The following is a 14,797-nucleotide window of genomic DNA, read 5'->3' as shown; positions in this document are numbered from 1 at the left end:
TTTTTACCTGAACCTGAAGCCTTTTTTTTTTTTTTCCTTGCCACTGTTCTGGCTAGAGCCTCTAGTACAGTGCCTACTAGAAGAGGTAAAAGCAGACATTCTTGTTCTTGCTCCTGATTTTAGGGGCAAAGCATTCAGTCTTTCATCTTTAAGTATGATGTTAGTCTTGGGTTTTTCACACATGTAATGTTATCAGTTAAGGAAGTTCTCTTTTATTTCTAGCTTGTTGAAGCATTTTTATGAAAGGGTATTGGATTTTGGCAAGTGCTTTTTCTCTATTGACATGATTTTGTGGTTTTTGTTTTTATTAAAATGGTGTTTTATATAAGTTGATTTTTGAATGTTAAATCTACCTTACATTTCTGAGATTAATCGCACTTGGTCATAGTGTATAATCATTTTTATATGTTGCTAAACAGTACTTTGTTAAGAATTTTTGCATCTATATTCATAAAGGATATTGATCAGTGGTTTGTTTTGTTTTGTTTTTGTTTTTCTTGTCATGTCTTTGCTTTTAGTATCGGGTAATACTGGCTTCATAGAATGACATGGAGAAGTATTCCCTCTGCTTCTGTTTTTTGAAAGAGTCTGTGAAGAATTGGTTTTAATATCAATTAATAGGAACTATTTAGATAAATAGTGTAGAACTGGTGTGTGCCAAGGACTACAGAGTATTTTAAAGACTTGGTGATGTTTAATAGCACAGTGTGTGTAGAGGAGATACAAGTAGTTTGAAATTGCTGGTATATAAAGTTGGGGTAGTGGGGATGGTAGTGGAGATGAGGCTAAGAAAGTAGAAGTGGGTTCATAAATGATCAGGTCAAAGTCAGCCTCCTAGTATGAAAATAATTTTGTAGGCCGGGCATGGTGGCTCACACCTGTAACCCCAGCACTTTGGGAGGCCGAGGTGGGCAGATCGTGAGGTCAGGAGATCGAGACTATCCTGGCCAACATGGTGAAACACCGTCTCTACCAAAAAATACAAAAATTAGCCAGGCGTGGTGGTGGGTGCCTGTAGTCCCAGCTACTGGGGAGACTGAGACAGGAGACTGGCGTGAACCTGGGAGGCAGAGCTTGCAGTGAGCCGAGATCGTGCCACTGCACTCCAGCCTGGGCAACAGAACGAGACTGCATCTGAAAAAAATAAATAAATAATAATAATAATTTTGTTGTCATTGTTGTTCTTTTATCAATTAGATGAAAACCCCGAATTACAGAAATGGTACCTTGATCAGGTTGACAATATACAATTCTCCCCTCTTTTCCTCTCTCTTTACCTTGCTATATGAAATGATAGAAGGGAATTTTATTCAAGGAAATAAAGTGATTACCTATCTAAGCTCACTTGGTCTGTCTTCCTTAAAGTTTTATGTTGATGTCTTATTAAAGTGGTTTATTGATTATCTGGATGAAACTTGACTGATGAAATGCTAACATTTTCAATGGAGTGTGACCTAGAGAATGAATATATAAGTAATAATAAAGCTCTTGAGTTTGAATTATCAGGACCTCCTCATAAAATATAAATGTTACTAACAGCAAATGAGGTGGTAATTATCATCTGCTCAAAAATAAAGAAATTTCTTTTGAATATCACTTTCATCTGTTTTTATGTTGTTTTAATATTTCAGCAAAACTAAAATGTTATTACATGCAGATTATTTAAAAAATTACAGAATGGAGCAAATTAAAATGAAATCTTTTTTACCCTAATCCCTAAATTCCCTAATCCCACTCTTAACAGATATAAATTTCTTATATGCCTGTGTGAGCACATACATTATATGTAAATGTAATAACATATATATTATTTTGGAGCATGTTCCCTCTTTACCAACAATACAGTAATAGGGCTTTTTATGTCTATATGGACAGACCCTGCAAAGTTTCCCCTATTGTTAAGATATTAATATGGTACATTTGTTACGGTTAGTTAATTATTATAGTTTATTCAGATTTCCTTAGTTTTTGTCTAATGTCTTTTGTTTTGTTTATGATCCCTTTTGAGATACCACATTACATTTACAAAGTAGAAGAAAGAATAACACATTCAGGATCACACATTACAATGTAATGAGATGTTAGTGGTCTTATCTTACTTGCCTCTTCACCATGGCAGTTTCTTAGACTTTCCTTGGTTTTGATGATCTCGACACTTTTGTGGAGTACTGGTCAGATGTTTTGTAGGATGCCTTACTATTGGAGTTTCTCTGCTTTTTTAATGATAAAACCGGGGTTACAGGTTTTTGGCAAGAAGACAACAGAGAGGTAAAGTGTCATTTTCATCACTTCATATCTAGGACACATGCTTTATCACTGCTGTTAACTGATTTTCAACACCTGACTGATGTAGTGTTTAGTTTTCTTGACTGTAAAATTACTCTTTCCCCCTCTCTTTCCATACTTTATTCCTTGGAAGGAAGTCGCTATGCAGAGACTACACTTAAGATGGGAATTATGCCCCTATACTTCTTTTCCTTAATGGTGGAGTAGCTACACAAATTATTTCAATTTATTTTGCATAAGGGACATATCTGTTTTCCCCCATGTATTAATCTAGTCATTTATTTCTATCAGTGTGGATTTATGGATATTTATTTTATTGGCCAAATTGTCCCAGGTTTGCCATTGGGAGTTCTGTCAGCTAGCTCCTGTGTTTCTTTTTTGTTTGTTTTTTGTTTTATTATTATTATGGTTATTATTTTATGAAGGAGTCTTGCTCTGCCGCCCAGACTGGAGTACAGTGGCTCCGTCTCTGCTCACTGCAACCTCCACCTCCTGGGCTCAAGCGATTCTCTTGCCTCGGCCTCCCGAGTAGCTGGGATTACAGGTGCCTGCCACCACACCCAGGTCATTTTTGTATTTTTAGTAGAGACGGGATTTCACCATGTTGGCCAAGCTGGTCTCGAACTCCTGACCTCAGGTGATCCGCCCACCTAGGCCTCCCAAAGTGCTGGGATTGCAGGCGTGAGCCACCACGCTTGGCGACTTCTGTGCTGCTTTAACATACTATCATATGGGCTTTTTGTTTTATTTTAAAGCAAGTTTTTGTTTTCTGGCACTGTAAGATAATGGCATGTAGATGTGGTGTTTTTAATTTCTTGCTCTTCACAAATTTTATGCGTGCATGAGCGTGTACACACACAGAATTGTTTTCATAGACGTAATCCCTAAAAGTGACATTGCTGAGTCTAGTTGGGGGGCTCTATGTCTTCACTTCTGAATTAATGTATTAACCCGTTGTCTGCCCAAAAGATTGCATGAGTTTGGACTTTCACAAAAATTGTTATAGTTCATATTGAATGATGATCTATTTCAATACTTAGTTTTCTCAGATTGAATTTTCTTTTCTAGTTTGATAGATGAAAAATTCTGGCTTATCGCTATCTTTATTACATTTCTTTAATTATATGTGAGGCTGAACATTTTTCTACAGTTTTGTTGGCCATTTGTATGACCATCTGTTAATATGTATTTCCATATTTTCTTTCTTGTTTGTTTGTTTGTTTGTTTTGCAGTGGGTGGGGATGAGCAATGGCGTGATTTTGACTCACTGCAACCTCCACCTCCCGGGTTCAAGCAATTCCCCTGCCTCAGCCTCCAGGGTAGCTCAGATTACAGGTGTCTGCCACCACATCCAGCAAATTTTTGTATTTTCAGTAGAGGCAGGATTTCATCATGTTGGCCAAGCTGGTCTCGAACTCCTGACCTCAGCCTCAGCCTCCCAAAGTGCTGGGATTACAGGTGTGAGCCACTGCACCCAGCCCATATTTCCATGTTTTCTATTTGAATGCTGGTTTTTTCTTATTGACTTCCAAGTACTATTTGTACATTAAAGAAAAACAAATCAGGCTTTTGCCATGTGTAGCAGAAGTTTATTTATTTATTTATTTGCCAGATTGTCATGATTTTTTTTTGCTGGGTTTGTGCAAGTTTTTTTCTTAAGGTAGCATAGATGTTTTATAGTTCTGTGTAATCAAATTGGCATTATTTTTCTCCATGGCTTAGCTCTTTCGTCTTCCAAGATTTGCAGAAATACCCATGTTTTCTTCTGACATGTTTATTATTTTTCTAAAAAAAAAAAAAAGAAAAGTTGGTAATTTTGGTGTTTATTTTGTTTTAAGGTGTGAGATAGGGATGAAACTTGCCTTAATCATTGTTGTATGCTAGGTGCCTACCCTTTCCCATTTCCTTGCCACAACCTCTCAAGCAAAAAGATATTCTCTTTTACCTAATCCACACACTCTTTGCTATTAATACTATATTCTCATCTCTAGCCAGCCTGGCATACCCATCAGACAAAAGATAGCTGTTTTGAAGATTTTTGCCAGTTGGAATGCCCAACCCATTTCTGATGAGAATCCTGGGTTACCATGATGCTGCATTTGATGTCTTATTGCTGGAATCTCTAATATGTTGCATTGCATTCCATCAGATTTTTAAAATTATATCATGATTCTATTTAAAAATGTAGCCTCAAGTCATTTTATTTCCTTGACTTCAGAAGTTATCTGGAGATAACACATCATACTAATGTGTTTTCCAAAGGTAGGATGGAGTTATCTCAGCTGTTGTTGAGTTGTTACATGTGATCAAAATTTTATCACTTAAATTTCTTACTCAGTGTGTGGTTTTAATGTGGAGTTCATAGAAGAGTGGTTATCAGTGATTAGAGAATAGTTTATTAATAAAAGTAATGACTAGAAAAACTGAGCCATAGAACTACTCCCTAAATTACACATTATGTAATGTTTTTGGAAGTTTCTAAGATCCACTTTGTATAATAGCAGATTCCTTTCAAAGGACTTCTTGCATTGACTCTTTTGCCAGTGTTTTGGAAACCTAGTATCAGTTATTTGAGGTTAGCAGTTTCTTATGTTAGTGGACTCAGTGTTTTCAGCACCTGCCTCCCAAGTGATACTGTGTGTTCTATTTAGGTTTTTTTTTAATTTTATTTATTTTTGTTTGTTTGTTTTTGTTTTGTTTTGTTTTTTGAGAGTCTTGCTCTGTCACCCAGGCTGGAGTGCAGTCGCGTGGTCTTGGCTACTGCGACCTCTGCCTCCTGGGTTGAAGTGATTCTCATGCCTCAGCCTCCTCAGTAGCTGGGACTACATGTGCATGCCACCACGCCTGGCTAATTTTTGTATTTTTGGTAGAGACGGGGTTTTACCACGTTGCCCAGGCTGGTGTCAAACTTCTGAGCTCAAGCGATCCACCCACCTCGGCCTCCCAAAGTGCTGGGACTACTGGTGTGAGCCACCATGACTGACCTGTTTAGTTTTTAAAGTTTGCAATTTGTGAGTATTCTAGCATTGTGTCTGATAATCCAAAGGAGAGAGATTACATTAAGGAAGTAGCAAACCTGAGATGTTTCAGAAAATTATGAGTGCTAGAAATGCTGAATCCTGGTCTTTCTTCTCAAAATATTAGCATCTTCAGCCTCCTTAATTATGTTGTGCAGGAAGCTTCAAACAAAACTATACTTTGGAACTGAAAAATACTACTGTTTTCCCTACATATGTTGTTTCCTAGGGATGGGCCCTCGGGGGTTATTCCCTGTGGCTATTTATTTTACATTAGAACATTTATAAATTTAACAAGAGCATTTATTGGTGCCTTCATATTTCCCATAGTGTAGTAAATTAGATTATTCAGCCTATAGCAGACATGGTTTCATTAACCTTCCTTTGATGTATTCTGCTGTGTTAATATTATGAATAAAATATGCGGCCAATAAAGGAATATCATTACTTCCAGTGCAGCGTGAGCTGTACAAAGTGGAGTGGAATTATCTTCATTGATTTGAACACAATACTTTTGTAGCCTAATGTTGCATGATGTTTTTCATTGGTTGCATCTCAATGTTGATTCTCTTTGAGTTCTGTTCAGTTATACTTCTTTAATTTCCAGATGTATTACTGTCAAGTTTGATCTGGAGTTTCTCTGTTCTCTCATTCTCAATAACACATTGATAGTTTGATTTTAGTCATAGGGCCTTTGTTGAATTTCATATTGTGGGTTTGGTTTATCATTCCAGCCAAGTTCTTTAAATTTTTATTCAGTGTTTCATTTTAAGCCGTTCTTCCTAGGTTTGTGTCAATCTTAGGTGGCTGTGTTGAAATCAGAGGTTATAAATTGACAGCAAATCTATCCCGTGATGTGTTTTATTTGACAATTTTTTGTTTTTGTTTTTTAAACTAGAGTTTTGTACTGTGTGATTTACCAACTATTGCCCCTTATTGTGTTACACAATTTGGCTTCACACTTTTACATTTGTTGCTTAGCTGTTGATGGCATTTGCTTTTGCAACCTAAAATAAATGAAATCGTTTATAAAAATATTGATTGGGACAAGGGAAGGACAGAGCTTATAGTCTTATAACTAGAAACCTCTGTTGAAGTTGGCATTCATCTTTTAATCTTACATATAGTTTAAATATACAAAAATAAATAAGTGTGTGTGTGTGTGTGTGTGTGTGATACAGAATTTCAGCCTGTCATCCAGGCTGGGTTGCAGTAGTGCCATCACGGCTCACTAGCCTTGACTTTTGGGGCTCAAGTGATCCTCCCACCTTAGCCTCCTGAGCTGCTGTGACCACAGGCGTGCACTGCCAGGCCCGGCTAATTTTTTTTTTTTTTGAGACAGAGTTTTGCTCTTGTTGCCCAGGCTGGAGTGCAATGGCACGATCTTGGCTCACAGCAAACTCCGCCTCCCGGGTTCAATCCATTCTCCTGCCTCAGCCTCCAGAGTAGCTGGGATTACAGGTATGCGCCACCATGCCCGGCTAATTTTGTATTTTTAGTAAAGATGGGGTTTCTGCATGTTGGTCAGGCTGGTCTCGAACTCCGAATCTCAGGTGATCTGCCTGCCTCGGCCTCCCAAAGTGCTGGGATTACAGGTATGAGCCACCACACCCGGCCAATTTTTTGTTTCTGTTTTTTGTAGAAATGGTGCCTCCATGTGTTGCCCAGGCTGGTCTCGAACTCCTGGACTCAAATGATCCTTCTGCCTTGGCCTCCCAAAGTGCTAGGATTATAGGCATGAGCCACCATACCTGGTTCAGCCTTTATATTCTTACCTGTTAGTATGATTGTTTAGCAAATGAAGTAAATTGGAATGTAGTGGTATACACATCTCAAAGTTGTTCATAGTGTATAACAATTAATTTTGTAAAATAGATCATTAAAATCAAGAAACTTAGTGATTGAGTAATAGCTGAAAAAATGGTTTTGACATCTGTGTTAATGACCTTTCTGATACCTGAGACTCACCGTTCTTTGAACTCTATTTAATACAGCAATCCTTTTCACACCAATTGAGCATTCTATTTATTCGTTCTCTTTTTTAGACCTCATTTACAATGGGAACTGATTCTCCTGAAATTTGATCTCTGCATTTTTTTTCTTTTAGCCTTCAGCATTAGTCTTGTTTCCCCTAGTTTTGCATATCATCTTATTTCTTACTTTACAAGAAATAGGATCATCACACATAACTCATTCAGCTTATATTTCTTTCCTTTTCCATAATACCTAATCACTTATTTTAAAGAAAAAAAGATACTTTTTTAAAGGATGAAAATAGCTAAAATTTGAGTCTTTATTGTGTGTTAGGTAATGTATTTAAAGAATATCACATTGATTATTTCTTATAATATCATGACAGTTCTTTAAAATAGATACTGTCATTAGCTCTATATTACAGATGAGGAACTGATGCTTAGTGAGGTTAAATAACTTGCTCATAGTCACATAACTCCTAGTAACAGAATTGGGACTTCTATATAGTTTTATATGACTCATGCTAATCTTACTTCTTAATTACTATGCTATATAGTTTGTCTTTGTCCTTGTTTCTTCCTTCTCCTGATTTTCTAGAATCTTACTTCTTCAGTTTCAGTTATCCCTTTTCCCTCTTTTTTCTTTTTTTGATATGGAGTCTCGCTCTATCTCCCAGGCTGGAATGCAGTGGCATGATCTCAGCTCACTGCAACCTCTGCCTCCTGGGTTCAAGCCATTCTCCTGCCTCAGCCTCCCAAGCAGCTGGGACTACAGGCACCTGCCACCATGCCCGGCTAATTTTTTGTATTTTTAGTAGAGACGGGGTTTCACCATGTTAGCCGGGATGGTCTTGATGTCCTGACCTCATAATCCTCCTGCCTCGGCCTCCCAAGTGCTGGGATTACAGGCATTGACCACCACACCCGGCCTTTCTTCCTTTTTTATAACTTTATTCTACCCTTGTCTACTTAGCTTACAAATAAATTTGGGTCTCTTTTAGCCAGTAATATCTTTTAGCCAGTAAAAAGTGCAAACAAAAACCCAGCGACAGTGTTTGACTTTGCTCCCCTAGAGTTACCAACTCCCAGTTCTTTGTTTACTTTCATCACCAGAGACTTTATGAGAATAAATTGAATTAACTACCTCCTATTCCTCACCTGCTACCTGCTCACTCATGAACCAATAAAGCTTGATTGCTGCTGGTACCATGGTCTGAAACTTCTTTTTCCAAGAGCATCACTGAACCAAGATATACCAAGATATTGGGTATAGATCGAATAACCTATTTTTAGTCCTCATCCCATCTGCTATTGAAATGCTTCACAGTTTCACCTTTCACCGTTACAGAAATTTCAGCTTTGGATCATCGATGTTAATCTTTCCTTGCTTTCTTGTGCCTCTTAGTTTTTTCTTCATGTTTGCTAAGTCCCCTATGTTACCTGCTTCTTAAATTTAGTGTTTTTCAGGATTCCATACTCAGTCCTTTCCTTACTCTTCAACTCTGCGTCGTCGTCTTAGGTGAATACGTCTATTCTCATGGCTTCAGCTATTGCCTGAATCTCAAGCTGTACTCCATTCCTGCTTCCTGAGTTTTGCCTTGACCTCTGTTTGCAACCACCTATGTAATATAGCTACCCAAAGTGTTCTGAGATTCATTAAGTAAAAGTTCAGATAAGTTTTCCTTCAAACCTTTCTACTCTTTTTGCTTTCTATGTCTCATCACCTGCTTAGTTGCCCACACTTAAAAACAGTTAAATTAATCCCAGTCTCTTTGTTTCTTGGATTCTCTATTAGTCTTATGTTCAACTAGCCAGTATACCTACCCTACCTTCTCCCTGCTTTAAAAAAAAAAAATCCCTATTGCCTTATGCCCTGATCCAGCCTTTGGATTCTTGTAGAAGGTTTCCAACTACTTACCCTGCATTCATTCTCATCTTCCCAAGTCTCCTCCTCTCTATATCCATTTTCCATAATACTGTTTGAGTTAAAACAGACATGTCAGTTTGTAATCTAATTTTTTTCTTCAAGCTTTATTGATATAATTGAAAAATAAAAATGTATATATTTATAGTGTACAACATGATTTTTATATGTGTATACATTGTGAAATATGTAATACTAAGTTTTAAAGAAATGCCCATTGCCCCTAAACTTAATTTAGTCAGCAAATATTTACTGAGTACCTACTGTGTGCTAGACACTATTCTACATGGAGATAGAGCAGTGAATAAAACAGACAAAAGCCTTTGCCATCATGGAACCTTGTCTAGTCAGAGGAAGCAGATAAACTATGTGGTTAGAAAATGGTAAGTTTCATTTATAAAATGGGGAAGGCAGATGGGGAATGTGGAGGTGGAGGAATGAGTTGGAATTTTAAATGGAATGATTAAGGAAAGCCATACTAAGAAGGTAACACTTTAACCAAAGATTTTGAAGGAGTTGAGACAAATGAACTTTGAGCATGTCTGGGGGGAGAACAATCTAGGTTAAAGGACTAGAAGCCCTGAAGTACAGAATCCCTGAATGTGAAAATGTACCATATGTGTTCAAGAAATAGCAGAGAACTAACTTGGCTAGAGAAAAGTTAGCAGTGAGGACAGCAGTGCAGTAGAAGAATAGAGGACAGAAATAATGAGATGGGTGTGTAGTATCTTATAGACCAATTAGGTGGAGTAGAAGAGATACAGTCTAACTTAACTTGATTTTAGTTGATAGCAGACTGGAAAGGAATAAGGGTAGAAGCAGACCATTTAGGAAGATATTACAGTAATCCAGGTGAAAGGTGATAGTGGCTTAGACAAGGGTTCTAGCACTGAAAATGATGAGTGGTTGGATCTGGATAAATTTTAAAGGTAGAACCATTCATATTTTCTGGCATTTGGCTATGAGGGTGTGTGTGGGGGTATAGTTGTGTGTGTGTGAAAGTGTAAGAGAGAAGGGGCTGGGAGTTGATTTAGGATGATTCTAAGGTTTTTAGCCTGAGCAATACCAGATACATAGTTGGATATACTGGTGTGGAGTTAAGGGCAGAGGTCTCGAGTATATGTGTATGTATTTATAATAATCAGTATATAGTAGTATTGAGCCATTAGACTGGATGAGATTATCAAGGGGGAGTGAGTTTAAAGAATAGAAGAGGTCTGAGGACTAATTCCAGGGATCTTCCAATTTTTAACAGATCAAAGAGAATAGGAGGAAATAGAAATGGAGAAAAGAAGAGTTGTCTGTAGGGTAGGATGAAAACCAAAAAAGTATAGTGTCCTGTGAAGTGAAGAAGGTGCTTCAATGAAAGGAACATAATTGACTTTTCCAAATGGTAGTGCTAAGTCAAGTAGATGAGAAGGGTAAGATGATGACTGAAAATTGGCTTTGGATTCAACAACAAGGAGATTGTTGATCTGGAATAATTTTGACATAGTGGTAGTGAAATTCTGTTGGCGTAAGTTTTAGAATAGGAGGAGAGAGGAATTAGAGAAAGCTTAAGGAGAGGAGGCAGAAATATGGATAGTTTGTTTGTTTTTTAAGATGGGAGAAATAATGGCAAGTTTATGTGCTGATTGTAATGTTTCCACATGGAATAATTAATGCAGAATGACAAAAAAAAAAATTCTGGAGCAATGACCTTGAGAACAGGACCATTTTTGTTTTTGTTTTAACATGTAGCAATGTTTGCCTTAGGAAGGAGCTGGGTTAGCTTATCTCTAGATACAGAAGTAAAGTAAGAGTATACGGAGATAGATGCTGGTAGGTTGGTGCTTGTAGTGATGCAAGCAAGGCCATCTGTTGAGGCTGAGGACAGAGAAGGGGTGTTAGAGGTTGAAGAGGAGGAAAGAAGAAATTAAGTGGTCTGGAAAAGTGGATGGACCAGGAAAGTGTATAATTATTGCTGGACGAATTGATTTTGAGACAAGCTGTGACTCTGTCACCCAGACTGGAGTGCATGGCGTGATCTTGGATTGTTGCAACGTTTGCCTCCCAGGCTCAAGCCATTCTCCCACCTCCTTCTCCCAAGTAGCTGGGACTACAGGTGCACACCACCACACCTGGCTAATTTTTGTATTTTTTGTAGAGATGAGGTTTTGCCATGTTGCCCAGGCTGGTCTTAAACTCATGAGCTCAAGCCATCTGCCCGCCTCAACTTCCCAAAATGCTGGGATTACAGGTGTAAGCTACCACGGCTGGCCAACAAATTAAATTTTGATGATGACTTTAACATAAGACCAATCAGCATAATTAGAGGTTTCTTTTGCAGCCATATTCAGCTCTTTGGTCGTAGACATGGACTGGGCAGAAAACTGAACTCAACCAGGGTTGTGGAAAAACCAAAAGCCTTTTCTTAAATATTTTTGCCTTTGCAGGCTATCTAGTCTCTGTCACAACTACTCAGTTCTGTCACTGCAGTCCAAAAGCAGCCATAGACAGTACTTAGCTGAATGGCATAGCTCTGTTCCATTAAAAGCCTATTTTTATAAACAGGCAGCAGACTATTCCCGTGGTTTGTTGATGCTTGTCTTAGAGGATAATGATGGACCGTGGAATTTAAGGCTAAGGAAGGAAAGGAGGAGAACATAAGTGCGTGAAGTGTAGTGAGAAGGTAGTAGGGTCAGTGGCATGATGTTTCACTATTTCCTGATCTCTGCTGTACTCTTACATGACCTTACATTTTTAATATAGTTTTCTCTGTCTGCGTGAAATGCTCCTTTCATACACAGTTGTCATTTCTTTTATACTTTTATTTCCTCTGCTGTGGCCACTGATAGATGGAAAATGCTCAATAAATGCTGAAACTTGAAATTCTCACTTCAGTTTGGTAGGTAAGATGATTTCAAATTGGGAGATTGTGAAAGTTTGCTTATCCACAGTATTTCCCACTCAGTAGTAGCCAATTCTATGCTTGAACATGGTGATTCTCAACTTTGTTTTCTGCTTCAGTTTACCTGATACTGGCCACATAAACAAGGTAAGGGCAGTGCCCTGCTCCTCCTTCCTACTTGGTGCTTAAGTTAGAATGCCTTTCTTTTTCTCCACTGATGCTGGGTTGGTGTCTCTATGCTGCTGAGCATGGATATTTAAACATATGACCTGTAATAAGCTTGTGAGTATGGTAACACGTTGCCTTATAGGTTATTTTTTATATTTCAGTTAATTATAGAAGACAAGTCGTTGTTCTGTCAGTTATATACTATCAGGTAACTATAAGATCTTTTTTGTGTGTGTGGAGGTTAGAGACATTTTGGACTGTTTAGTCTGACTTTTCATATTGTAGTTAAACTGAAGGCTAGGGATGCAAGTGACTTGCACATACCAACTAGTAGAGCTAGGGCTAGAAATCCATGTTTCTTAGTTTCAGATTCAGTACTCTCCCTGCCACCATGATACTTATCTTGATAGGATATGAGGACATTGATTATCAGCCTAGAAAATATTAAATTTTATGACGGGTGATATCGTCTAAAATCATAGTAACCAAAATAATCGTTTAAATGTAATTGGGAATCTTAAAAATATTGAAAAGACTATTGTTTCCCCATTGAATTATTAGTAAAAAGGTGTGGTTAACTTGTTTTTATTATTATGGTTATATTCTGAAATAGTTTTATATAATGAAAATTGACACATTAATCTTTAAAAATCCAAATAAGTAAATATCTAGAGAATTTAATTTGAATATTTAAAAACCAGTTTCTAATCTGTTTTGTTTTTGTTTTTTTAATAAACTCTTTCAGAAAGATGAGGTCTATCTTAATCTGGTGCTGGACTATGTTCCGGAAACAGTATACAGAGTTGCCAGACACTATAGTCGAGCCAAACAGACGCTCCCTGTGATTTATGTCAAGGTATGTAAAAACAGAACAATTTTCCATTTCAGAAAACATTTTTTATGAACCAGTGAGAGCCTCTTGTGTGTTTTAACTGTATTATTGTATTTAATACTCGGGGAGAAAAACTGTAAACTAGGTATTGTTGGAACTTTGTTAAATCCTTTTACAGTTTTAAAACATGAAGTGTGCACCTTTTGAAGTTTTATAACTCAGATAGTAAAGATATTCTGGTAAATTACAGTGAATATTTTTGACAGACATTTATAGATTTTATTTCTTCTAGCCATAGTACATTTTTATTTAACTTCTGATATCTTTATTGTGCCACAAACCAACATAGGAGCGTATCATATACAATTGTAAAATATAGTTATAAATATGTTCCAATTCATTTGTTCATAAATGCAATTTATATATTTGTTGGCATCTGTAGCTGCAGCTTAAACTGTTGGTGATGTTAAATATACACTAGATGTTGTTTATTTTTTGGTATCTAATATCAATGCCATCTTGTTTATTTGCTAGAACTCATGGCAGAATGGCTAGGTATTTAGCATGATTTTTATTAAAGTTGTGGTTAATTATTAGTAACAAATTATTTTATTAACTATGGCATTGTGAAAACTAGTAGTTAAGTTTGAAAGTTCAGATATCTAAATACAATTTTTAAATTTAACCCTTTATGAAAATGAGTATAGAAAATAAAATGACATTGACTCTGAATGTCTTATGGTTAGGGTTTTTGAAGTCTTAATTGTTAAAAATTTAAGCTTCACAATAATGAAAGGGTTACCAAAGTAGGAACATTAATAATAGAAGTTCTTTGGGTGAATTTTGTATAAGCTAATAATAATCATAATAATAATAATAATAGAAGTTCTTTAAGCACTTTTGTTAGCTGGATTACTTTGGCAAGGAGTCTCATATATAGTATATATATAATATACACTATAGTGCATGCACTATATATAATGTATATAATATCTATTGTATATATACTTTATATATATAGATAAGGATGTTCTTTTTTATTTCCTTCCTTCCTTCCTTCCTTCCTTCCTTCCTTCCTTCCTTCCTTCCTTCCTTCCTTCTTTTTCCTTTTCCTTTTCCTTCTCTTCCTTCTCCTTCTCCTCCTTCTCCTTCTCCTCCTTCTCCTTCTCCTCCTTCTCCTTCTCCTCCTCCTCCTTCTCCTCCTCCTCCTCCTCCTTCTCCTCCTCCTCCTTCTCCTCCTTCTCTTCTCCTCCTTCTCCTTCTCCTCCTTCTCCTCCTCCTCCTTCTCCTTCTCCTCCTTCTCCTTCTCCTCCTTCTCCTTCTCCTCCTCCTCCTTCTCCTCCTTCTCTTCTCCTCCTTCTCCTTCTCCTCCTTCCCCTCCTCCTCCTCCTCCTTCCCCTCCTCCTCCTCCTCCTTCCCCTCCTCCTCCTTCCCCTCCTCCTCCTTCTCCTCCTCCTCCTTCTCCTCCTCCTCCTTCTCCTTCTCCTCCTCCTCCTTCTCCTCCTTCTCTTCTCCTCCTTCTCCTTCTCCTCCTTCTCCTCCTCCTCCTTCTCCTTCTCCTCCTCCTCCTCCTTCTCCTCCTCCTCTTCCTCCTCCTCTTCTTCTTCTTCTTTCTTCTTTCTTCTTCTTCTTCTTCTTTCTTCTTCTTTCTTCTTCTTCTTTCTTCTTCTTTCTTCTTCTTCTTCTTCTTCTTCTTCTTCTTCTTCT

The 14,797-nt window shown here is 37.4% G+C and overlaps 1 protein-coding gene across 4 annotated transcripts in view; it reads left to right on the top strand.

Moving 5' to 3' along the window:
* The window catches only part of GSK3B (glycogen synthase kinase 3 beta), a 261,869-nt gene that overhangs the window by 148,717 nt on the left and 98,355 nt on the right, over positions 1-14,797 (top strand). For all 4 annotated transcript variants that reach the window (XM_023214262.3, XM_023214255.3, XM_023214246.3 and 1 more), the window contains exon 4: positions 13,004-13,114. In XM_023214262.3, coding sequence (XP_023070030.1) covers positions 13,004-13,114 — 111 coding nt within the window. The remainder of the gene's footprint in view (positions 1-13,003; positions 13,115-14,797) is intronic.

Source organism: Piliocolobus tephrosceles, chromosome 2, assembly GCF_002776525.5.
Source record: "Piliocolobus tephrosceles isolate RC106 chromosome 2, ASM277652v3, whole genome shotgun sequence".
NCBI lineage: Eukaryota > Metazoa > Chordata > Mammalia > Primates > Cercopithecidae > Piliocolobus > Piliocolobus tephrosceles.
The sequence above is the reverse complement of the archived record's forward strand: the minus strand, read 5'-3'. Positions and strand labels throughout refer to the sequence as shown.